Source organism: Rousettus aegyptiacus, unplaced genomic scaffold, assembly GCF_014176215.1.
Source record: "Rousettus aegyptiacus isolate mRouAeg1 unplaced genomic scaffold, mRouAeg1.p scaffold_m13_p_17, whole genome shotgun sequence".
Lineage (NCBI taxonomy): Eukaryota > Metazoa > Chordata > Mammalia > Chiroptera > Pteropodidae > Rousettus > Rousettus aegyptiacus.
In genome coordinates, this window is record NW_023416292.1 from 34,956,068 (window position 1) to 34,982,516 (window position 26,449).

A 26,449-nucleotide genomic window follows, 5' to 3' on the forward strand; every position below is an offset into this window, starting at 1 on the left:
ATTCAGTTGTATACCCTTGGGCAAGTTACTTCACCCCCCTCTCTCAATTTTCCCACCTGTAAAATGGGGGTAATAGTAGCACCTATCTCATGGGATTATTGTGAGGATCAAGTGTGCTACTTCGGTAAAGCATTTAGAATGGATCCAGTTACACAGCAAACACTACTTGTGCTCTAATTATTTCAGAGTTTGCAAGCCTTTATTCACAACTCCAAAATTTAAAAAAGTCTAAAACTCAAATAACTTTCTCTGAAGTTTGGCACATATTAATTTGGTAGCAAAACCTGATGTGAACTAATGAAAGGCTATCAATAGCCATTATTTATCTCTTATTCTATGAATATTAATAAACTAAATTGAAATATTAACGGGAATGCTGCTCCACACCCCCTAATAGGTATATGTACTATACTGTATATTCATGTATTTCCTAAAAATATGAAATATTCTCAGTTTCATGACATGAGGGATTCAGAAAAGGAATTGCGGACTTCTATTTTGTTATCTTTTTTGGCCAGAGACCCTGTGTGACAACCAGACAATGTGAGAAAACGCGCCACCTGGTGATTGCAGGGAGAATCACACTACAGGAAGGCAGGGAGGGGGCAAGGTCCCAGGTTCAGACAGGGGCCCTCTGGCCCACAATCCAGAACAATTCTTTTTAGAACATTTTTAAATGTCTTCAAGGCTGCTGTGTAGGCAGAGAAGATATCTCTTCAGTTAAAAAAATTAATATTCAACTTATGAAAGCAACAAATTAAAGACATTACCTTTTTTAAAGTTCAGTTTATAGATCTTATTGTACTTATAAATCTAGCAAATGTTAATCACTTTAAGGGGACTTTGAATATTAATAACATTCGAATTCATTTATACATTTTTATTTGATTTTCTCTTTGGAGTAAATTCTAAACCAAATGCAAACAAAATTAAAAATACTATTATTAAAAGTTCCCATATACACACAATATGTGTGCATATATACATATATAAAAAATTGATTACAACTTAAAATTGATTACTAAGTCTACATTTATTACTCAATTACACATTCTAAATTGGAATCACAAATTACCTTCCTGAGAATTTTTAAGTTGCTTTATCAGTTTACTGAGATTTCCTAATCCCGGAATGAATCTTGGCCAGGAGGCAGGCAGATGGATTAAGCAACTGCTACCTAAGCTGGAATTCTGTTCCGTATCTTTTACTTTCTGAGAGAATACTTTCTCTCAGCTTCTCTCACAGAGACTCCCTCTTCTTCCCTGATAGGATGCAAATCAAATGCCCTACAACATGTTTTTCCCTTTATACTTAGCACAACCTTTATGCTTGGATCAGCAACCTTTTTCTGTAAAGGGCCAGAGGGTAAATATTTTGGACTTTTTGGGCCATTTGGTTGCAACTACTCAACTCTGCCACTACGGCATGAAAGTAGCCAAAGACATTACATAATGAATGAAATGAAGCAGTGCTTAAAACTTTATTTATGGACACTGAAATCTAAATTTGGATTTATGTGCATGGGTAAAGAAATAACAGTACTTGTTTCAACCAGTCTGCGTAGAAATCATTAACAATGTTTGAGACTAATTTTATAAAATAGAAAAGGTATTACTTGCAAACAGAATTATTACTAGATACACTGTCACCTCAGAAGACAAAAAGCAACTTCAGAGATGGGAGGGGAGCTTCAGGCCCCGCCCCTTCCTGGTGGGCGGGGTTACCATTTATATAACTTTGGAGGCACTGTTTAAGGAAAATTAGGTAGGTCTTAGAAGGGGACTATGCAAGTGAGGAGCCCTGAAGCTTTAGCATCAAGTCTGCTTTTTGAAGGAAGTTAAGAGCGGAAGGGCCTCGGCACAGAGCAGGCACACAGAGCTTAAAACACTACTGAAGAGCTCTGATTCCAGCCTGCTCTCCTGCATATTAGGTCCTCAATAAATCTCTATTCAATATTGCTGCTGACCCATAACTTGCCCCACCATAGAAAACAGGTTCTAATGAAGTTCTGCTGTTCAACCAAGAATGACACAGACTTCCAATAAGGTCTTATCATTTTGACTTTAATGATTATTGCTCATCTGCAAGGATTAATATTGCATTCATTAAAAATCATTCAATACAAAATAAACTTGTTCCCCCCAAGTTGCTCTCCACATGCTCCCTCTGATGCCAGACATTTTCCCCAGTGTCCTTTGTTACATGGCTTGACAGAGACGGAGCCCTTACCTATTATTCCTATGGACACAGTAATAGATATGGGAGCAGGGGGCAGGCCAGAGGGCAGCAGGACCTGGGCCCCTTTCCTCCAGCATAGCTGACGCGATGGATACCACTGTTGGCCAGGCTACCTCCCCTAAAGGATGTGGTGTTCTGATTGGCTGGTCACATGCCCTGGGAAAAAGGGCTTGAACCATTAGCATCTATAGAGAAGCAAGCAAGGTCACACTGGCAAGGAGTGGGAAAGGGCTGGGTAGGGAGAAACAGGAGAGGAAAGGGGAAAAGTTTTGGCAAGACCGTAGTCCCTGCTAGGAAGCTGCAGGGTGAAAGCTTTCCGTTCTTATATTCCTGTTTTAATGTCTGTCTCTCCGATCAATGGCAGTAGAGAAATGCAAAATTTCTAGTACCTAGCACTAATGCCTGACCCAATTTTGAAGGATCACAAGCTAGAACAAGTTGAGGATTCAGAATCCTGGATAATTATATACTTAAAGCTCATGAGCATAGAGCTCATGTGACCATGCAGAAATGCCGGTAAGCAGGGTGCATGGCGTGGGGAACACAACTCTCTGATCTCTGCGAGAGCCTAACTGGGGAATTCTTTCAGAGCGTGAGCTGGGATGTACTGATCACTTTCTCTATGTAAAAACTGCCCTTTAAGATCTCAGTTCAGGAACTTTTTGTGACATGTGTCGATCAAAAGTGGTACCACTTTTGCAAAAACTAATGTTATGCAGGGCCTAAAGTCCCAGCAAGTTATATGAAGTTAGATTTCCCTCACCGTGGCCCGATGTATCCTTCCTCTTGCCATCCACATTTACCTCCCTTTAAGTATTTTAGGTTGCAGAAGCATAGCTGACCAGAAATTTGCTCTTAAAGGATAAATCCTAAAGACAGAGCTCAGTGCTTTGTACTGAATAATGGCTCAAGAAATTTGCCTTCGGCACAAGCTATATGGGGCAGAGCTGATAGAATTTGCTGCCATTGCCCCAGTTCACTGAAGCTACAAACTGGGCTAGAAATAGACAGATTTATTGGAGTTTGAAACCAGCATTTCTCTAGACTCAACTCTGCACTCTTAGCTCCAAAGGTTTGAAAGAGAAACTGATAACAACTAGCCACTCGAGCAGCAGTTTCTCAGTTATTACTTTTAACTTTTTTTTTTTTTTTTTAATACAACAGATATAAATGCTAGGAGCCAAATTCAACTTAATAGAGTGCAGTCTGGTTAAAAACCTGAAAAAAGAGAAGGTCTGGGTGGAGTGGAAGAACTGTACTAAACCCTAACGTATCTTAACAAGCAACACTCACTAGTACACATCTCTGACCCAGACAAACCACCTTCACACAGGAAACAAGGCTTAGAACATCAAGGGGAAATTAACATGCGCCACCTACATCTAACCTACCTGGCTGGTAGGTACCATCCCTGCTCCTCTGAAGAAATCAAAGAGCACTGACTTCAGCAGCTAGGAAATGGGCTCTTTTAAGGCAATTTAGACATTGCAGATTGTTCCACATAGAAGGTACCTTAGCATTTCCTGTTAATAAGGTACCCCACTTAAGACTAAAGTCCCCAGAAATGGTAAAGAAAAATCACCTTTCTGGGCTGGGAGAGAATCCTTCTTTAGTGACTAGGGTGAGAAACCTTGAATCTCTGTTTCATCTAAAGAGCCATGAGGCAAGTTCCTGTGTGGTCTGCAGAACTTAGATAATGAGATGAAAAAACAAGAATGAAATTATAGAAAAAAAAAAAATCAAGAGGAAAGGAATAAGAAGAAAATAAAAGTTATCTTAAAAAATATTTCTTTTAGAGTTGTGTGGTTCATGTGGACTGGTCCCTGGTAATATGGTCCATTAGTATCTGTGAAGGAAGAGATGGACTGCTTAGCATTGTGTCTCCCACATCAGAGTCCCAAGGGAGGAATCAGAAACAGATACTCTCCCCAGGGTCCCTCCCCAGCCCCGGCTGGGGGTCCCTACACTCGTTCCCCAGGGATCACTCTTCCCTATGCATCTATAGGGCTCTGATGGTGCCCTCTCTGGTTTCATCTCCACTCCTGATGATATGAGTTGTGGTTTTTAACTGTGACTATATATTAGAATCATCTGAGGAGCTTTTACAAAAAAGCCTGGCCCCCATCCCAGACCAACTGTATCAGAATCTCTGGGAAGAAGGACCAAGTGCTAAAATTTTAGAAAATCTTTACTTCTTTATATCTACTACTTGAGATACAATTTCTGTGCCTACCCTGTTAGTCTGAAACAAAGTTCTTGACCTCTTCCAAATCAGGTGTAACGTCAGCTTTAATTAAAAGCTGGCTACTCAGCCTGGTCTCTTCATTTGCTTTCCCCCAAGTTACCTGTAATAATTGGGTTTGAACGGCCCATTTTTGTTGAGTCCCAGATATTTTGCTTGGTCGTCTGTCAGCTCTGTCAGGTGGGCATCAAATGATGGCAGGTGCAAGCTGGCGACGTACTCATCTAGGAAGAACAAAGTGGCAGGGGAGCAGACCCCATTTCGATTATGATCCTCAGGGCATAACTTCCCCCTATTTTCATCTGAAGCTTTTTTAGAGAGACAACAAGGGACAGAATAACTCTGAAAGAATCTACGACTCGAAAATTTGCTCAATTTAAAAAGCTCTTGACACTGCCTAAGTGGGGTACTTCTCTCAGTACACCCAGAATGCGTTTAGAAAGCCACTTACCAGGGTGGCAAAAATGGGGTGCACTTGTACTTCCCCCTCCTTCTCTGGCAAAACTTTTGGCTTCACCTCAGTGGCCAACATGCCATGTGCTACTCCTACCTTCCTTAACTGGGTTGTAGTCATAATATGAATCAAAGGGGATTTCAGTGAGCTCAAAAGAGCCCTGTGCCATTAACATTTATTTAGGATTAGATCCACAAAGACCTCAAATCTTAGGATCAGAGATTTCTAAGTCAGCAGGGACAAAGTTATGACTTTTCCATAGATAAGCTTCTTGGGCTTTACCTTTATAAATACAAATTTTTTTGAAAAACCAACCGGAGATAAGCTGTTGGAGAGATGAGAATAAGAAGTTTTGTAGCTTTAAGAACACAGGGGTTTGGGCTGACCAATTATAGGTGGGAGGTGGCACCGCTATTCAGAAAGGTAATAAACTAGAGATGATGTATTACGCCACATGAACACAGCACAGATGTTGCCAGGAATGATGGGCTGTTTGCATATCTACCCAGAGGACGGACAATGAAGCCCCTGTGTGTTTCTTTTTTCCTCCTCTTGGTCCCAGGCTGTCTGCAGTGGTAGTGGGAAGTTTATTGAACTTCCTAAACCTACATCTACCCTAAACCATCGCGCTAAGCATTTTTACTCTTTAGCTATAATTCTTACAATTCTCAATGTATGCAGTATTAGGCTCACTTTACTGATAAAGAAGCTGACACTCATGGAGATCAGAACTTGTCTTGAAGTCCAAAACTATTAAGTGTTAGAACAGAGATTAGAATTCCGACTCTAAATCCAATACTTTTCATGATACTCATTTCACCAAACCATGCATAGTCTGTGATCAATATAGCTTTCTCCTGTTTTTCACTCACCCATTTTCTTAGGAAGCAAATATACATCCTGTTTGTATCGTCCCTCCGGTGCATTATAGAGTTCTATCAGTGCCAAAGCCTAAATTGGGAAAAGAGGGTCAGGAAACACAAAAACACTTTCTAGACAGGGACCGGGCAGAGCAAACTCACTGGAGCTCTGATCTAGGCCTGGTTCCACTAATCTCGGTGCAGGATACACAGACTGTCACATACCTGCGTGGTTGCTGTGATGGACAGAACAAAGGTGGGAACTGTGGAGCAGCTCAGATTGAGCAGACGACCCTGGAAAGAAAGCCCTGGGATGAGCTGCGCTGTGCCTCTGTCTCAGAGTCCAATGTCACGGCAGTCAAGTAAGCAGGAAAAAACTTTATACCCCTCTGGACTCAGTTGGAAGAGGGAGAATTATAGCTCCAGATCAGGACTCTAGGTTTTACGTAATTTTCTGCAAGTCTACCTGAGTCTGACAAGCCGAAGACTCAGTTGTGGTCAGGAAATGGTATGTTATTTGGTAAAAAGTGGGTATTGTTTGAGTGACTCTCTTCTGGGGACCGGGCCATTTGAGAAATATATCACTATCCGAAAGCAGAGTTCAGGGAAACGCAGGCCTGTATTTCCCCCTCCCCCGTGGGTTCGGCCGTGCTGCTTGTGCAGCAGCAGCGAAGCCCTTCTATGAGTGTACCTCTGCTAGGAGGACGACGCGCTTGCCATCTGGCCAGATGACGTGGTCCACCTGTGAGCGGACTCGCTCCCACGTCAGCTCCGGAGTGCGGAGGCTGGTCTGCAAGGAAGACAGCACAGATGACTGGCTGTCACGGAAGGAAGGGGGAAAAGGCCCAGCAATAAAGAATGGGAGGCCTTACCACATCGATTTCCGTGTTGGAGTGGCCCATGTTGCATACGATACAACTGTTTTTCATGCGGTCCAGATGCTCCCGTGTCACTACATTCTTATTTCCTACAAGCAAAGGAGAGTGGCTGAAGAGAGATGCCGAGGAGCAAAGGTGCCAACTGGTTTTCGGTCAGAGAGGGGAGGTTCGCAGGTCATAGGGAGAGGAAGTTCGCAGGTTGTCAGCAGTGTGTGTGGCTACGAGAAAGGAGGTGCACACTGTGCAACAGCTCTTAGGCCCAGTTGTTTGGTTTTAAGATTGAGCAGGACAGAAAGCCGTCAGGGAAAGGCTCTTTGTTCTGGAAAACATGCTAAGGTTCTGATGGCTCACTCTAGTGCTGAGATTCTTACATCTTATACCAAGGGGAGTGTCACTTACTTTATATGAAAGTCACTCAGATCACTTTGAAGAGCTAGCCTCAGAGTTAACACTCCCCCACGCACCCCAAAGCCCTGACACTCACCTGTGCAAGTTATCACGACATCGACTTGCCGGATGACTTCATTTAGCTTCACCACCCTGAACCCATCCATGCTGGAAGAAAAGGAAGGACACGATGAGCAAAGCAAGGAGGCAGAAGGAACGGAAGCCGGTCACAAAAATAAACCAACCAAATTTCCTTCTAAAGTCTGATCTAGTGCCACCTCTCAGGAATGGTAAATGACAAGCTGTGCTAAACTATACACACTGGCCTCTTCCGACTCCCCAATAGTCCGTCCAGGTAGAGAAGATGCCAAGAAACTCTAGGAGTGCCTGGGATTACAATGGAGGGGACAGAGCAGTCTTAGCCTTCTCCTCCTTTGAGAGATTTCTGCAAGGAATGGTTACTATGATCAATCATGAACTCTCAGAAACATAAAGTACCTGGAGTGACTCGAATTCCCCATCCTTACCAGGCCTGCAGAGCGCAGATGGGGTCGATTTCTGTGATGTAGACGATTGCTCCGAGGGCCTTGAGAGCAGCACAGCAGCCCTTTCCCACCTGCAGAGCGTGAGAAAGAATCAGGCTGTCCGGTCCGTTGAGGCATGGATGCTGGGGCAGGGAGGCTCTTCGGGAGATGGAAATTAAACTCCCTGAAATCACCAATCCTTTAGTGAGCCCTTGCAAGGATGCTCCAACCCAAGCAGAACAGAAACAGATCTCGATTATGCTGTGACTGAGTCAGGGAGGTGATTTAGCAGACACTCCAAATCACAGCAAGGGCTGGGGCCCGGGAGAGTAAAAGATATCAGAGGAATTAAAAGTATTACCTACTATTAATTAGGGAGACAAGGCCAAAGAAGAGCAACTAGAACCTCTAGTTTCTTATTCCAGAAAAACCTGACAATAACTGTCATTTGAGATATTATCTAACTCAAGAATGGCCTAGCAGCTCAGGAACTCTGGCTCATTGCTGATGACAACAAAATCTCCTTCACTGATCAGAGTTCAGAGACCATCAATAGCAGGCCACTTCAGAGTCACCAGTGGGGCTGAGATGCTACACAGTCGCTTGAATTGAGTATCATGAAAGGTTATTGTTATAAATGGGGAGAAATGATGCCAACATTCCATTGCACAAGGCAAAGTGGTGAACTCTGAAAACTCAACTCACTCTGTATGTCTTAACTCATAAACTCGAACCAAAGACTGTTGCTATTATTTTGAGATACATTGTCTAAAAGCATATTTTAAAGCCTGCACCAGTGACTCTGTCCTGACAACGTAAGTCTTCACTCAACACTTCTGATTAAGTCTATAAAAAGACAGACACTGAGACCCAGCTCTTTACCTCACCATAGCCACACACCACCACTTGTTTCCCACCAAACATCACATCTGTGGTCCTCTTCAGGCTGTGGAAACAGACAAGGGCTCAACTCAAACATTATTAGCTCAAACACAGTCCCTCTGCCCCAAATTAAAGTGTGGGGCCACATTCCACCGGAAGTGCGACTGGAGGCTGGCTGAGCTCAGTATGAAATGGACCCCTCTAACAAGCTTTTAAAGCTAAAGGAAGACCAGGGGACAAGGCTGGAGTGACACAGACCGACACTGCCACCCAACCCCAAGCTACCGCCAATGACTCTGACCATCTGTACACTTCAACCTACCCATCCAAGATGGATTCTCGGCAGCAGTACAAGTTATCAAACTTCTGTTTGGTAACAGAATCATTGACGTTCATGGCTGGAACACAGAGCTTCCCAGCTTTGGAGAGCTGATAGAGCCTAAAAGGAGAAGAAGCCACAAAAAAAAAAAAGGAAAGCAAAGTTAGCTGGTAAAACATAATATGTGGCAAAATCTGCCTAATTCTCTTCCAGCGCCATGCTGCCCTCCCCAAGGACATGTGCAAATGAGATGATTTCTCTGTCATCCCTCCTCACGTCATTTCCCCACTGCCCTTCCCCACCCGCTGCCCTTTTGTTCTGGAAGGAAAAAAAAAACCTTTATATTGAAGAAATTTATTCCTCTTCCATAAAAGGTGATGTATTCCCTTAGACCAGCATTTTCTCAATCTTTAAAAAACCCATGCCTACTTCTGATAAACAAAGATCATCAATGATCTGACACAGTTCCTTCCCTGTGTGTGTGCGTGAGAGCACGTGCAACATGCTCCCAACTGAGAAACACTTTTTCAGGTATCTTTTAGGTATTCTGACAAGCCAAGAATATTTTGCCCAGGTTTATTTTTGTAGTGTGTAGAATGTATAGTTTTACAATAGCATTTTTTCCTATTTTAAATATAAAATTATAATACAATATTGAATATAGTTTCTCAAGATATGCTCACTCCCTACTTCCCAACACTGGTTGAGAATCACAGCGGAATAAGTGGGAGAGAAAATGTGAGGACTAGAACCTGAAATAACTTCCTTTTAGGGCCTCAGTTTTCCGAAAGTAAAAACTCAAAAGTTTGATCTAATGAAGACACTCCCATTTAGTTACTACAAGTCTGAAACACAGCCCTACAGCCTGACAGAGACCAGAAGAATCTGCTGCAGCGAGGACACAAGGGGCAGCTACTCCAGAATCTGTTACCTGTGAACACCAGTCACGCTCTCTTCCACAATGCCTCGGATCTTCTTAAACACGTTTGGATACTTCTTATAAACCCAGTGGGTTAAGTCTCCCCCATCATCCAGGATCTACAGAACAGCCAGAAGACTTCTATGGGCATTCAGGCTGCTAGAGCTGGGGGGAACTTTGAACCCACTTTCTAGACTAGTGAGAGAGCCCTGTATGTTTTGGAAGAGCATACCTCAGAGCTCCTGGGAACAGGTTTAGACACAATCTAATTGGAAAGACAGTCAAATTTGTTGGTGTAAAATGGTTAAAGGGATTCCTAAGTTTGTTCTAGGCTCCAGGGAAGAGTAAGTATTAGGCTAATGCACACTCATTTTTAGTCTAGAGTCTTGAACTATATCACCCTTTGAATGGAAAAGAAGAGCTGGGGCAGGAAGGAAGAAACCAGAATCCTACTCCATAGCGGTACCACATCATTTCCTTCTATTTTATTCTGCTGTGTTTGAGCCACATGTGTTCGGTTAGTCTTACCCTGCCCCCACCTGTCCATTCAGGACTCAGACCCATTCTGAATAGGTTATCAAGCTGAACACTTTGGCAACGAAGTAAGTGTGTAAGACCAAACATCCAAAACATATTCAGGGAACCATGCTTTGAGGGAAGAAAGGAAACGAATCTATTGACGAAGGTGCAGGATGAATATGCATGATTACCATGTTGGCTTGCCACCCATCCATGTTCACACAGCGGTCAATACACCACCAGAAGTCATCTTCCGACTCGCCCTTCCACGCGAACACTGCGACTCCTACGGAGACAGAAACGAGTCAGGGGCTTCCTCCTGGGGGCGTGTCCTATGCCACTGTCACTTTCTGTGCTCCACGTGAAAAGAAAACGGCTACAGGAACGATGCTGCAAAGGAAGCAACTCAGGAAGGGCAAAAAGTCAAAATACTACCTTTAGTTCAGAAACTGGTTAAGAATTTAAGGGACTGTTGTTTCTGAAAGTATTTTGGAGCCTTAAAATGTTATTCTTTGGCTAGTTTTACACTTGGAACTCGACCCTAAGGAGATAAAATGCAGTGGAAATCAAAATGAAGTTGTTCACTAGAACGTTATTTATATTAGCAAATATCTTGAAAGAATCTAAATGTTCAACATGAGGAAAACGGTGAAGTCACACGTCCATATGACTATGACAAACAACGCTGTCAACGTTTTCAGTGACATGGAAAACTACTTCTGATACTGAGATTTATTTCACCTCTGTAAAAAGTGACTAGAAAAAAAAAATTAGTCAGATATTATCTCTGCAGCAGGTTTATGTTTGTTTTTTTTTTTTGAACTTTCTAAATTTTCTGCAATAAACACCAGAAAAGAGTAAACAAAAAAACCCAAAAGCATTATAAAGTTGCTTTTGAGGATCCCAGGAAGATGGGAGATCCTTTAAGAAACTTCACAATGGTTTTCTTTTGAACGTTTCAACAGTAAAAATTATTTTGTTTAATTGAACTCACAAATGGCCCATATATTTTCAAAGCAATACTGAATACCAAAGTACCTAAGGAACTATCACTATAGATGACGCTTCTTGTATTTTCTCAAAGTGATTAGACTTATGGTGAAAGGAGACCTGCTGAGCTCACACGGTTTAATATTCTTCTATATCCATTTAACATTAGTATTGGGCATTTTCCCACGTAACTAGATTCTTTGCAAAGATTGTTGTTAATGACTAATAATATTGCACCACGAACACAGATTAATTCTTCCTGTTGATATTTTTATTGTCCTCCAAATTTTACAGCCTCTAGGCAGACACTGTAAAGATAACTGTGAGAAATAAAAATTGTCTGGATAATTACTTTGAGGCAAAGGTGGTTAAAAAGAAAAAAAGAAAAGCTGAACTCACCAGCTTCGGCCAGTGCTGCAGCCACTTCGTTCTGAGTGGAGTAGATGTTGCACGCAGACCAGCGGCACTGAGCCCCCAGGGCGCAGAGAGTCTCAATCAACACCTGTGCAGAGGGACAGCAGGACAGGGTGAGGAGGAGGAGGGCCGGACAGGAGCTGCACGTAAGAGAACAATACCCAGCGGCTCCCAGTAACGGGTGCTACACCAGGGAGTTCCAACAGGGTGCGATCCAGCCAGGTCCCGCGGCAGGATCTAACATTACCCAAGAGGGATGTTCCGAAAAGTCTTAACACTTTTACAACCGTTATATTTTTATAAATCTAGATCTCCCTACGTCAAGTTTCTTAAAAGCAGGTCGCACCTATACAAGCTAGGAAACCCCATACTGCATGATAGGAAAGTCCCACCTAACAGCACTGGGAGGTCAGACAGACAGGGAAGGAAAAACGAATTAAAAAAAAAAAAAAAGTATTTTTCCCCCTCATCGGAAGTCTCTCTCTTCTCCCATCGAACTCACCGCTGTCTGGGCTGTGATGTGTGTACAGCCCACTATTTTAGCACCAGCCAAGGGCTTCTCCCCCTGAGCACGTTTCCTGAGTGAAATCAGAGCAGACATGTCTGTGAAAGAACAGAGGATTTGAGCTAGGTCCGCACTAGCAGTAACATCGATTCCTGCCCCAGCAACAGCTGGGACTGGTCTGGATCTGTTGAAATACAGTTAGAATATTGAGAGAAGTTAGAAAAACTCTAAGCATAGTTCTGTGATAACTGGGAGCTTGGATGGCAAAATGACAGAAGAGGGTTTTTATCCAATCACTCAGGTTTTCTCTCTTTCTCTCCTGTTTCAGTCTTATAGGCAGAGGACTGAACAGAGAATAAATTCCCCAAACTGATCAAATGGAGGTTGAGTCTAGTTATTCATTTGGGAGGAGAAGGAAGTTGTTATGGCATTGGTTAACGAGCTCCTAGATAAAACCGTCATACCAGGAAGAGCGCTTTACCCTCAGCAGAGGCCACCTGCTTCTGTTTTTCCAGCCTCTAACCCTCCTCTGTCAGCCTCTTGGGTTTCCGTACTCCCTCCCAGTACGGAGCATACTTTCAGTGAGAAAGCAACAACGGAGTAAAGAGACCTTACTGGGTGTGGGATGGAGAAACCAAGATTTAACTGATTGTTAGTCACTTTCACTCTTGCTCCAGCAGAGGGTGCTCAGGACCAGAGATCAAATGAGACCCTAGGTCACCACATCCTGGGCTGAAAACCCTCCCATATCTGCTGCTTCTGGGAATCTGGGTCTCAGAGACTGGCAGCTATGGTAGGATCCCACAGAACTAACCACCATGTAGCACTGACCCAGCACTTGCTGACTCTGCAAGTAGATCTCGGAATATGGTGTCACGGGGGATGGGGGGAATAGAAACTACTCTAATTACCCCACGCTGAGAACAGGAAGCAGGGAGAACAAGAACAAGAATCCTGAGGCTTGAGTTCCATACAGAGATCTGTTAGTACAAAAGTCCAGGATACTGGATTTTCCAGGAGACTTTCAAGCTAGCTTTCAAGTCGTAAGTTGTTTGTGGATCCTGATGACCAGCAATGGGTGGCTTCTGGTCCCCTACCCACTCCCTTTCTTTACCTTGCTCTGCAATCTCAATCTCCCGGCGTCCAAATTCTGCCTGCTTGATGTTCTTCACGCAGAAATTGCTGCTGCCCTTGGAGTTGGTTTGCTGTTTCTCTCGGGGGGAAACCTCATCATCAGAGCTATCTGTATAGGATGCAGCTAAAGGCGGAAGAGAAAGACACAAGGACAGAAAAACCTCAATGGCCCCAACTCCACCGAGTACAGTCCCCAAGGGACTCTCATTGAAGTTAAGCCGACACTCTTAATTGGAGTCACCTTTTACATCACTCTTAGTCCTACTTTTCCAGGGTTTAATAAATGGTATGAATGAAACTGTTGTGGACTTTTAGGGTTGTGGCCTTTTTACCCACCCTGATGATACTCTTGCCATTAGTGCCTGTGATAAGGAGCTACTGATCCCAATATGGCACTAGCCCTAGTGAATCCCAGATAATAGGAACACTTGGTCCCAGCCAGATATGGAACCAGACATAGCAAAAAGGAAGAATAATTTAGGGCACATAAGGAATGCTATACCCATAGATCACCAATCTCTAACTTAAACATATAAAGCATCGATCAGAATCATGTGGAAAATTTGTTAAAACACAGTTGTCTAGGCCTCGCCACCCGAAATCTCATGCAATAGGTCTCAGGTGGGACCCAAGTCTAACAAGTTCCCAGGAGTTGCTGATACTGCTGTTCAGTGGACCACACTCTGAGAACCACTAATATGGACGAAAGTGACAAGACGGTCTTTCAAGGATCAATTTTACGCTAGGTTGTACTCAAAACATAGAGGTAGAAAGGAATGACGCAAAAGTTCTCGTTGTGTTATGGGCCCTAAGATCACTTAAGAGGTTCAACTTTAAAAAACAGCTTAGATAAAAGCTACAAATGTCCTTTTAGATAGAGCTGGAGGAGGATATACAATAAGCCTTCTTTATCTCTCAAACCAGTCTTTACTCTCTGAATTGAATATTTCCCTGATCACTGTAATCAAGTCTCTCTCACTGACTTCTATATATTGCTTACCTAACATAAATACTTCTGTCCTGCCAATACAAATACTCCTAAAGATATCTATTTCCTAGGGCAATTTGACTATATCGCTGAGCTTTTAAAAATGCTCTAGCAGGTTCCCATAACACACGGCTGTTAAGATCTATGACAATGTTGTTAGAGCTTTCCTCATTCATTCCATCTTCTTCCTCGTATAACCCAATCTTTCACAAGTAATTCTTCCTTAGCTACAATTAGCCTATCCCACCTTTGGTACCTGTTACTCCAAGACACCTTCTCATTTGACAGCCAGTATATTTAGAACCTTTTCCTGCACACAAGCTCACAGTGAGTCTGTATATTCATTTATTTCAGTACTCGGCCCTGTACACCACCATTTGCTCTCGTCTGCCTATCCTGTCTATATTGGGTTATCAGTGGCACAGGGCAGAGAATAAGTATATAAAATTTATTTGTTTACTTGTCTGTTTTTTTTTTTAATATTCTTTATACGTTAAGTCTAATCCTTAATGTTAACAACACAATGCAAACAATATACTGGCAAAAGACAAGAAATGGTTTTGGTACAAATTTCTTTGCTGACATTAACAGCAATCAATCTCTGACTTTGGGGCGAACCTCTTAATCTTTTAACAACGTCTCCTCAGTTGAACGTGAGGGACTTGCGTGCCCCGGTGGATCCTCTGCTGTTGGGCTCCTCCGCTACTCAAATTCTAAGCTTCTATATCCTTTTCCATGTTAAATGTCTAGTACCCCCTCTAATGCTGAGAAGGGCACAATTCAAATCGGAAGAGAAGCTACTTGTACAGGGTTAATACAGGAGAGAACTAAAAAGAAATGGTGTGGAGCCACATCATAGTGGTTCAGACCTTTCCCACTTCAGAGGCAGACAGAGAAGAACACTTCAACATAAAGGGTAACCTAGTAAATGAAAGAAACCAAAATACTAATTTTTATTGTTATAATTCAAGCAGTCTTGGAGATAAAAAAGAAAAAGTTAGATAGAGTATATCTTACATAAAAAATTAGAAATTATGCTTCCACAAAACGCCTCTTTTCAAGGCCCGTTCCATCAGCCAAAATGCCACTGATTTTCTCCTTTTGTAACATGGGCAGATACATGCGGGAGTGGGAACCAGCCCAGAACTACCACCAGGAACTAGCCTCAGACCTCACGCAGAGGCAGCTGGGGGAAGAAAGCCTCGAGATGACAAAAGCTTCCCCAGCTACAAGGCTGGCTGGGAACATTCCCATGGCCTAACCACTAATTATCAGCTTTCAGCACAAAGCCGGGCAGTACTGACATGAGGTATTTTCGGATTCTAGATAAGGGAGCCCTGGAGAGAGAACTAGCTTAAGGCTCTGGAACAGAGAAGAGGGATCAGAGAGGACAGGAAGCGCACCTACCGGAACTGTAGCTGTCAGTGGAAGACTGAGAGATGGAGCGAGACAAAGATCTTCGACCAGTCTTGGTGGGGAATTTGGAGAACTCCTGCATGTCATCAGCAAACTGGATTTGCTATAAGAGGAAGACAAAAAGTTGAAAATTTAGATTCTATGAAATGCTCCATTTTTTAAGGCCGTACTTTGTTTTCTCTAAAAGTTGTTATTGTGTGGCTCCTATAAAACCAGCGACTCCCCCACCAGAATGAGGGCAGGGAGAGGCCACTTTCTGCCTCCTCCCCAGATGCCAGTGACTGTCTCTGGCCAATTGTTTCAGCAGAATTTTTTTTTTTTTGGGGGGGGGGTAGGGAGCAGGGGAGCTTAAGACCCAATTTCTTTTGGCATTTTCACAAATCTTCCTTTCCACATTCCATATAGATTTTCCTCTTATAACCTTGACACATTAAACTCTTTACCCTTCCTTCTCAGTCAAAAAAAAAAAAAAAAGGCATAATCTCATAGTTTTCTGCTTTTTTCTTTTTTTCGGAATATTCTCTTATAGTACATTCCTACCCTGAAGTTAGCAGTGGTCATCCTTTTTTGAAAGAATTATGAAGAGATGCCTTGAAATGGTGATGAGCATTAGGGTGCCAATAATCAGAGTCCAATCATATACCTACACTTCACGAAGCCAGTGTAGTACCCCCACAACCTTCTAAATTCAGTAAAATACCAGAATATACTACTGAAAGAGAAATTAAAAAACACACAACATCGTAAATTCCAACTAATTAGGACTAATTTGAAGGAAGGACAAAATAATGACTTCAAAAACTTCCTTAAAGGAAATAAACCAGAACTAGGTAATTGTTTGAAAGGTACTTGGAAAACTGGCTTTCATAAACAGCGAATAGTTTACAATTAATATTACTTACAGATAAACTAATGGGTATTTCTAAAGGGTATGAAAACACTTTCTTCTATAAATGGTTTAAACCTTCCTCCTGAATTCCTACTTAAACCCTGATAAAACTTTTCCGTAAACTTCGGCCTCCAGAAAAACATAATGAGTTAGGAAACTGAATTGAGATTTTCCTCACAATCTCCAAACGGTTCCCATGGAGAATCCATTAAGCTAAGTCTTCAGTAAATATCTCTGGAAATGTAAGCTATTACAGATGAAAATCTTCTCTCCATAATGCTAGGAACATGGTTACAGTCACTTTGAAGCCAGGAACAGTAAAGTGCCCATTAGTTACAGCTGCAAAATGTTCCCCTTCTCTGCCACATGTAACCTCCACCTGGGGTACCATTAGCCAGCACTGTAAGAATCAGGCTTAAATGTGCAGCCTAGGCATAGGCGGCTGATACGAACTGATCAGATACTGAATTGGTAGGACTCCAAAGGGAATGAAGCATTAGTCAAGGGAACACAGATTTGCTTCCACACCAAGAATGAAAGCAGAGAACAGCCATGCAGGAACATCCAATAGGACAAGATTTTTTCTTTAGGCTATTCTGTGAAATAAGGAGGCAGAGTCCACAGGCTGTTAATTATTAAGTATAAGAACAGATTCTGACGGCATGGAAGGGAAAGAGCTACATATCCTGGCATCTAGCCCAGAGTCTTGCACATGGAAAGCATTCAATAATTATCTACAGAGTAAGTGAACCTTTCAATTTTTTTTTCTGTAAGATAAATTCAAATTCCAAAAATAAATAAGTAAATAATAATGACTCAAGCTAAACAACATATACTGCATGAGAATTTGATTAACAAATATCTCTGTACATGTGAAGCCATTTTTTTTTTTTCAGGTTAGGTGCTAAAACTGGATCTTTAAATAGCTTGGATGTCAAAAGCACAACTGCCTTTCAAAAACAAAAAACAAAACGCCAAAACCAAAGATTGAAGTGGCCACCAGTCAGCATCTCTCCTTCTAGATAGGATTTCCCACTGCACGTTCACATGACTTCTGCAGTCAGCAAAGCTAGTTTGACAGAAGAGACTAATCCAGGACCAAAGCGATGACTTTCAACCTAATATATAGTTATTTTGGTGACAGAAGAAATTCAGTTAAGAGATCATCAATGCCTTCTTCTAATGCTCTCCAGAGGCAGCTCTTTCTCCCTTGGCCTCCTTGCTCCTTGCACAGCAGCCTAGGAAGCTGCTCACTTTTCATGGCTGTTACGGCTCCCTCCCCTGCTTGTCTTTTTTTCAAAAGGTTCTGGGGATATTCCCAGACACCACCTCCAGGGATGGGGGAGGGAACTGCAAAAACATTTGCAGTTTTTTTAATAAAAAATAGAGAGGCGGCTGTGGCAAGATAGAAATGCGTTTCTTAAGCACCCTAAGAACTGAATTAATAGTCATAATCCCACCTTACATTAACACAGCTCATCAGTCACCTTAAGCTTAGCAAAATCTTCCCCATCTAAAAATATTAGACTGTGTTACAAGCAGCTTATGAATCAGTGCAATGGCCCATCTCTCAAATAATGAATATCATCCATATTTGAAGTGGGCAGAATGTTAACTCAAGCTCCAACATAGATGGGTAGCTGTCTATTCTTGTAGCTCTTTGATATTTTCGCTGCTTATAAACAAGGTGGTCCAGCAACACAGAGATGCACAATAACCTTGTCTTCTCTCCCACCCCCAAACCTACACGCTGAGGAGACCCGCCCGCCCTGCGAGCTGCACAGCTAGCTTTGCCTTCCTCCTGGTGAAGTGCCTCCCGGAGTGCTGTTCACCCTTCATTTTATAAATAAAAACAATGTTGCCCAAAGCAATTTGGGGGCAAGTTCCCTCTCTAGTAAAACCAGATCTCAGTAACAGTCTTCTCAGTGCGTTGCCCTCACTGCATTTATACCAAATATGATTATTAGGTAAAAACAAAATCCAAAGACTGCAAAGTCGTTCTGTGTACTTCTCATTATTATGATTTCTTCCAATCATCAAGTCTTAATTAGTGTCTTTTAGTGTTTCTTCAAATCCAGGTCTGTAAGGAATGCTAGGCCTAACTGTGATGTAGGATGGGGAAGAAGGGGGAGGGAGAGAGACATAGGTAGTTGAAGTCCAAAAAAGTATCTGAAAATCGAAAAGTCCTGTTAAGGAACTATTTTGTGTTTGGATACTCACCACTCCATAAACAGCCTTACCCACACCAAGCACTAGTATTCCATTCTTGAACAAATACCACATCTGAGAAAGGCTAGGTCAGCCTGATCCATTCTCCAAAATAGCACATCCAAATACAGAAGTCTACTTGCTGTGCCTTAAAAATCTGATTAAGTATCAGGCCAATTTAACATGCTATTTTAGAGCACACTTAAATAGCTTAGTGGGTACAATAGTTGACCCTCTTCCATGTGATACTGAAAAGGGCAAAGAAAAGCTCTACAGCAGAAACAATTTGGGGTACGGTACATCTACCACCTAGTGGTTAAGTCCCGCGAAAGAGTGAGCTCAAATAATTGCTATCCACACCTTACCAAGAAAAGGGTTCACGGGCAACCCAAAACAGTAGTAAGCCTCCAGAGAAGAAAAATTGTTGTATATTGCTCATTGATCCTAATTGATATCACCATTAGAAGCTGAGAAGCGAACTTCCACAAACCCCCCGTCTGTCTACTCAGATGTTATCCACACAACTTCATCTTCTAGCTCCTGAATCAGAACCACTAGAATTCCACTGTGACACTAGGGCCAAGGGACAGTGATCAAGATAATACTCAAGAAGTATTATATTTTTTTAGGCAACACATTTGGTAGGTACCACTGTACCTAGCGCCATTCTGGAAAAGATGTATGGAAGAAAACCTGGAAGGAATTCCAATCTGCAGATGTGTCCCTGCCCACAGCATTATAACACACAAATGGTTCTGTCGTTGAATTTTACTGCTTCTTCAGGAACATGCTAGGCATTGTTGTCGTCACAGCCTTATCTAGATGTTTCTAAGTCTGGTCTCCAAAAATCAGAGGTTAGGCTAGAAGTCGTATTAAACCTGTTATTTCACATGCCTATCTAATGACTTTTAATTTCCTCAGAAAGGTTTCCTCCTAAGGGTGAAGAACTAGACTCAAAAGTAAACAGCAATGATTGGGAAAAGAAATCATTAAGAAAGCAGAGCTCGGAAGTGAGTAGAGGGTTCTGTCTTTCTTACTGCTGAGGATTATTTGAAAGGGCCAGTGCCCCTCATGCAGCACACTACCGACTTTCCGAGACATTCCCAAATTTATATAATCTCAGCAGGTCCTCTTTCCCCATCTCAACTTTCTCCAGTTCTTAGTTCCCCCAGACGGGGCATGAATTTCCAGGAGGAGGGAGTGGGCAAGCTGACTGATCACAGCACACATGTCCCTCCCCCACCCACCCATCTGCTTCTCAACAGTAATAGGATATAATACACACTCTCTGCTAGAATCCAATCCTAGTCAGAAGAAACACTCCTTTCAAAATGGATTCAACTTGATCTTTCAGCAACACTGGTGGGAAGAGGGGGGAGGTAATGCCAGGGCCCATGCTGCTGAGTCACTAGAATGGTGAGGAAGGAACATAAAGCTTGAAAACTCTGCCAGAGTGGTTTTACCCTTATCAGCTACTCCCCTATCTTCACATAAAACAACACACTTTATTGGCTTCTATTACCTCCTAAAGTGATCTATTGAAAATAAGTCATCTGAGCCTCCAAGAGCCAACTAGACGTAAAATTAAGGTTAAAAAAATGGCTGCAAGTAGGACACAGAAGGGCTTCCTAAGCTTCTGAAAACCACAGTTTACAACAGAACATGACACACATCCGGACTATGTTTCAATGCCTATTTAGGTATCTACCGTCCACTGTCCTCATACTCAATCCACTACCAATATTAAAATATGCCAGTCATTCTTTGCTCCTGACATTGAATTATCATCAACTCATTAAATTTTTTTGTACAGGTGACTGAAGAACTCTAGGTTCCTGGAACACACCCATGACTTTAGCAACAAACCAAAAGTCCCATCTCACTCACCACCACCAGTGTTAAATTTTCTGTGTATTTTTCCAAGTTTACTATAATCATTTTCAACATAGAAAAATTTTAAAAGACTAGTGTAATGAACACCTGTACACCCTCCACTTAGACTGACTCTTTCCATTTTCCATATTGTTTCTTTCTCTGTATATATACATACCTATACTTTCAAATGGTCCCGCAAAAAAATATGTTGCAAACATGAAGACTCATCAATTCTTTAGAATGTATCTACTAAGAATGATATTCTACAGAATCCTCATAACTTAAGAATGTTAACAATTCTCTATTAATCTGCATCCAACTTCTCTATCTGAAGAATCTCTTTTATAGTTGTAGACCCGACAGTCTCCCCGACTTCTCCGACCCAAGACGGAATGGAGGTTCGCTAAATGCATTTGGCTGTTCGGTTCCTTCAGCGTCTGCTAATCCAGAACAGCCCCCCTGCTCCTGACACGCCACTCCCCCCACCGCTCTCCACCTTGCGACATTGACTTTTCTGGAAAAGCCCAGGCCAATTGCCTTATAAAATCTCCCATATCCTGAATTTTTCATATTGTTTCCTTCCTATAAACTGAAAGTTCAGTTTTGAGGTCTGATTAGAAAAAGGTTAAAATGTTGGCAAGAATATTTCATGAATGATGCTGTATACTTCACTTTGCATCCTATCATGTGGGATATAGCATCAGGTTACAGGTTTAGAGAAACGTGATTTTTTTTCCCCCCTATCATTCATTCCACATGTCAGCTGGCATTCTTCGGTAAAGAAAAGTTTTTTTTCCTTTTTTCTTTTCTACTTGTCATTCATATTTTTATTTATTCAATGCTACACTCAGTTACACAATGAGTACACAGAAAGCTCCAACTGTCCCAAATTAGGCCAATGGGAACCTCTTTCAATCTGACTCTTCTGTCCTTCTGACGTGGCCCCATTTAAGCACTTCCTTCTCTTCTGACATAGGAAGATATACCAGGCTCACCTTGCACCTTCTCTGCTTCAGACCTGGAATCGGCCATTTCTCCAGGGAGCCCTGACTTCTTTCAGTGGAGAATAGTATTTAGAAACTAACACCTGGGTATAAGGTGTGCTAATTGCTATGAGAGGTGACAGTGCTTCCACGTTCTTTCAGTGGAGAGAAAAATACTTTTGTTTCACTCATGAGTTCATATGATAGTTCCATTTCAAGTTAACATGACCTTTTTAACCTTTAATTTTCCTATCTGTACCTCCTTCCTCTTATGCTGACAATCTTGGTCTCTAACAGCGATAATATATTTACTTACTTGCTTTACTCTGTAACACATAATTTCAAAATTATAAGACTAACATTATTACTATTACACTACACAGTGAAGTGTCGCTATTTCATCATGCTTTTTGTCCTTAGAATATATTTCACAAAGGATATACATAGTCCAAGTACTGCATAATCATTTGATACGTAGTTAGGTTCATTTGTTTATAAGCAATTTCAAGTTCCCCTTCTTTCCTCCTTAATTTTATTTTTTGACATACAAAGACGTCTCCGAAGTTTAAAAGGTATATTCAGAGGAGTCTCACTTCCATTCCTATTCCCCTAATTTTGCTCCCCCTCTCCCCATTCATTGGTTTCTGGTTTATGCTCATTTTTGAAAGCAGAAAAAAGCAAATATATATTTATATTCTTATTTTCTCTTTTTCACTCCAAAGGCGGCATGCTAAAATACTCTGCACCTTGTTTTTTTCACCTGGCAATCACTTTGTATTGGTTCACAGAGTATAAAAAGAATCAACAATTCTTGAATACCGGACAAGACAGAGCCAGGTTACTACTGTCCACCTTACACGTATGTAACAAAAAGTCATTAGCCTGAGTTCGCAGTCCTCTTTAAGCCAATCTTGATTTCAAATGAAACTCACAAGAAGTTAAACTGGCAAACCTTGCTGCAAGGTATGATGGTATGTTCTTTAAGATGAAAACTTGTCAACTGCTTATGAATAAGTAAATCTGTATTCCTGAAATGAATGTGTCTGAGAAGAAAAGCTAACACCGAAAGCAAGCAATCAGTGGACAGCTCTAGAAGGATGACGAAGTCTCCCAGGCATTTTGGAAGGTGTTCACGCAGACTGAATAAATGTCATATGTATGATGTCTTAGCTTACCAAGAAGAAACAGGATTGGATATGCGTAAGAACAATTCTCTCCTTGCTCTGGAAGTCTAGCTTGAGTGAAGCTGAAAGACAATTACATCTTACAAATTCGAACTCTCTTCACATACCTGCTTGAGTGAATCCCACCTGTAGGTCAGCTCAGCATTTGGGAAGACCGTATCTAACCAGAAGTGAAAGACATGAAAGTCCTTGCCTAATAGTATCTGGCAAAAAAACTTCAAGGAGCTCCCAATAAGTGGCCACTGAGTCTATGCTGGTTAGCTTTCTGAACCCTAGACCAACACCCAGCTAAGCTTAATGAGATGGAAATCACGTCAGTTTTTAGTTGCCATCTACTGCTTTGCATAAAGTACAAGCTCAAGGGAAGAAAAAGTCATCAAAACTCAACATTAAATAAAATAATCTGACTTTAAAGACTTAATGTTAAATAACTTAATGTAATAACAGGTATTGGGAGTGGAATGGACCTTTCTGAATCCATTCTGGATAATTTCAAGTCCAAAGGACAAGGTTAAGTCACTTTAAAGATCAGCTGTAGTTGGCTTTAGTTTCCACGGCTCTTAAAACACAAAATATTAAGCCTCTAGAAGGAGAGACTAGAAACACAATACATTGACAAGAATCTACCAAAGAAAATCCATCACGTCAAAAACATAATTTTATTTTTCATTCTAGAGAGGCAATATTTGCCATCTTTCTTGCCTTTCTAACTTGAGATGTAGATATTCAATTTTAGATAAAAGTCGAAAATCACAACCTTATACAGCCTGTAAGAAACAAGCTGGCTGAAAGGGAATTGTTGGCTGCAACTTTGAGGCTATTTAAAAAGAAGAGCTACCTACTGCTCTGAAATGAATACGACCCAAATCACCACCAGAATACAAGAGTTTCTTGACCTATGACTTTCTGAACAGCCATTTTCTAATGAGGAAAGTGGACAGATGCACAAGGATAAAAATCTCTTTAGATTATACGGCAAACCAAAAGTCAAAATCAAATTTTGTACAGTAAAAGTTATTTGGCAAATTTTACCAATAAATAATGCTGCTAGAATATCACTGATCTATATATTTTTCAAACCATTTTTGCTTAAAACTTGGCATACAAAGAACAAGTAAAACCAGCAGTAAGCCAGGACTTTTACTTACAGCTGATTAGAAGTTTGAAATCCACACTTAGTAGTATTATGAAAAGCAAGGCCTGAATGTCTAGATTTCTGTGGCTTTCTAGTTTAAGCACTCTGTCTCAACATTAATGACTTGCGTCTATGATTTCCGTATACTAGAGGATTTACATTTTCAAAACATTTTGGAACCCTTTGAATGCTGGGCCTACCCTTCACAGATGAAAAAACAAAAAATAAAAAACAACAAAAAAAAAACCACCAAAAAAACAGAACAGGGGTGTGGTTACATAACTTGCTCAAAGCAAATTTTCTACTAACACTGAGATTTTTTTTTTTTTTAATGCCTACAGCACCTGGTCTTCCTAGGTAGTCTCCCATCCAAGTACTAACCAGGCCCGACCCTGCTTAGCTTCTGAGATCAGACAGGATTGGGCATGTTCAGGGTGGCATGGCCATAGACTGAGATTTAAAAAAGCGAAAAAATCACTTTCTTTTGGAACAAGCTGGGGGAACAGCAGGTTTCTCCTTTACCTTCAAGGGGTCAGTTTACGGAACAGTGTACTATTGCACTGAAGACTTCTGAACTTACCAGATGAACATCTGTGATGTTAGGGAAAGAAAAGAACTCTTTCAGTTCTAACATCTAGACGGATTTGGGGAGAAGTGAAATGATGCAAAGAAATGTAATATTTTAAAGTTGCCAATGAATTGCCCTTAAGAGGTATGGCTGCTTAGACTCAGAATGAGGAGAGAAGAACAGAGCCCGAACATGCACCCCGGCATATCCCTCCACTGTCTTCCAGGGATGGACTGGGGGAGAATGCACGGACAGTCTAATCCTGACCACTTTACTAGGATGAAAGACACGACCCAACATTTCCTATTGGCATCAAAACTAAGTTAGCAATTCCACCTGGATTTATTTACACCAGGAGGTTTTCATTTATGGTTAAAACTACTCGATGATTTTTCTCTCTTTTGGTTATCTGAGAAACTTGCTATTTTTTATAAGAAATAACCATACTTTAAAACATGCAACAGAGAATGTATTTTAAATGTGCTTTTTAAGGTAGTTTTATTCTGTGCAGAACAATAATGGGAGAACTTTTCTCTCACACTAACAGCACAATCAGAGATATGCCTTTAAACTGAGAATATTCCACTAAGTTCCTTTTCTCAGCTGCAGTGCCACTCGAACAGTATCCACTCCAAGTCACCCTGCATCTTATAACATGTTTGAAAGATCTCGCAAAGTTGGATTTTCCCAATACGAAACAAGTTATATTAAATTTGGGGACCCCAAGCAAACTTTTAAAGAGATACATTTCTCACTGATGCTTTCCCACTTCCTGGTAGCATTTCTCACACTTAACCTACTATGACTTTAGTTTTTATAAAGTTAATTCTATTGACGTACTCTGGGTTTAAGTAACATGACATGCAATTATTGAATATTGTTTTCATACTCATGGTAGACATTGAAAACACTCATTTTTTCTTAATGAATGAAGAAAAAATTCTGGTTATATGGTTTTTAAGAATAGAATTTTTCTAAAAACTGAGTAGCAGGGTTTTAACTAGAAAGCTTCCACAAGCTGAACAGAACCTCAGAATGGATTTAAACAGTCCCAGGAAGGGAGGTCTGAAATTCCTTTGATCACTTTAAAGAGCTTTTTTAAAAAAATAATTGGTGGTGTTATCATTTGCCCCTCAATTAAACAGCTTTGGCTTTAATGCATCGCTGAACCAGCAATGTCCTTATATTAACAGCAGATTGGAAGGCTTCACAGCAGAAGAATTTTTCCACCTGCTGGAGAGCAGTTAGGACAGGAACTGCCTAGAGCTCCTGGCTCCTCTGGGGAAGACTGTGGCTCCGCTCTCCAACGGGCTTTGAGTTTGCAGCGGTTTGGCCTCGACGGCCTTGGGTACAGCACTTACTCAGCAATTGATCGGTGCGGGTCTGGAAAGCTCCCCTTAGACCTCAGGAAGAGAAACAAGAAGATCCCTGTAAAGACCACCCTAAGAGGTCTCAGCCTGTGGTTACACTAAAGATCAGGTTTCATGGAGGTAAAGGCAGAACTGGCACAGGACTGCGTGCTCTGTGTGTGCCGACCTTTAAATCTGATCTCGTTTTTTTCTATAAATTTTTCTCCTAGTGCCCCAAACAAAATTTCATTCATGTTTCTGTAGTACATGTTACATAGTGCACTAACCCTGAGACAGTGTTTGGCCATTCATTCAAGTCAAACACTAACTTTTCCAGGAACAGATATTAATATTGGTATATATAAAGCAAAGCCTTATCTGCCCTCCCCTTTTCATTCTGAGTTCTATTTGATAATAACACAACAGTGACAGACCCCTGTAAAACTAAAAAGAAATCTTTCTCTGGGTCTCAAATCCACTCATGTTGGCTTAAGGAGATAGCTGCCATCCTGGCCACCTGGCTTACCAGCTCAGGTAGCTGTCTTTTTGGGCTCTGCCCTCCTTTTCCGATCGTCTTTCTCCAATCTCT

The 26,449-nt window shown here is 41.4% G+C and overlaps 1 protein-coding gene and 1 pseudogene across 2 annotated transcripts in view; both read right to left on the reverse strand.

The window, feature by feature from the left end:
- Nucleotides 1–2,042: 2,042 nt before the first annotated feature.
- Nucleotides 2,043–26,449, reverse strand: part of AHCYL1 (adenosylhomocysteinase like 1) — a 36,057-nt gene continuing 11,650 nt past the window's right edge. For both annotated transcript variants that reach the window (XM_016155581.2, XM_036235098.1), the window contains 16 exons: nucleotides 15,661–15,772; nucleotides 13,246–13,389; nucleotides 12,129–12,229; nucleotides 11,612–11,714; nucleotides 10,414–10,508; nucleotides 9,716–9,822; nucleotides 8,788–8,904; nucleotides 8,466–8,529; nucleotides 7,587–7,675; nucleotides 7,157–7,227; nucleotides 6,667–6,761; nucleotides 6,486–6,584; nucleotides 6,020–6,088; nucleotides 5,807–5,885; nucleotides 4,584–4,704; nucleotides 2,043–4,084 (listed from right to left, as the gene is read on the reverse strand). In XM_016155581.2, coding sequence (XP_016011067.1) covers nucleotides 4,078–4,084; nucleotides 4,584–4,704; nucleotides 5,807–5,885; nucleotides 6,020–6,088; nucleotides 6,486–6,584; nucleotides 6,667–6,761; nucleotides 7,157–7,227; nucleotides 7,587–7,675; nucleotides 8,466–8,529; nucleotides 8,788–8,904; nucleotides 9,716–9,822; nucleotides 10,414–10,508; nucleotides 11,612–11,714; nucleotides 12,129–12,229; nucleotides 13,246–13,389; nucleotides 15,661–15,772 — 1,473 coding nt within the window. In that variant the 3' untranslated portion in view covers nucleotides 2,043–4,077. The remainder of the gene's footprint in view (nucleotides 4,085–4,583; nucleotides 4,705–5,806; nucleotides 5,886–6,019; nucleotides 6,089–6,485; nucleotides 6,585–6,666; nucleotides 6,762–7,156; nucleotides 7,228–7,586; nucleotides 7,676–8,465; nucleotides 8,530–8,787; nucleotides 8,905–9,715; nucleotides 9,823–10,413; nucleotides 10,509–11,611; nucleotides 11,715–12,128; nucleotides 12,230–13,245; nucleotides 13,390–15,660; nucleotides 15,773–26,449) is intronic.
- Nucleotides 24,276–24,394, reverse strand: LOC118612974 (annotated as a pseudogene).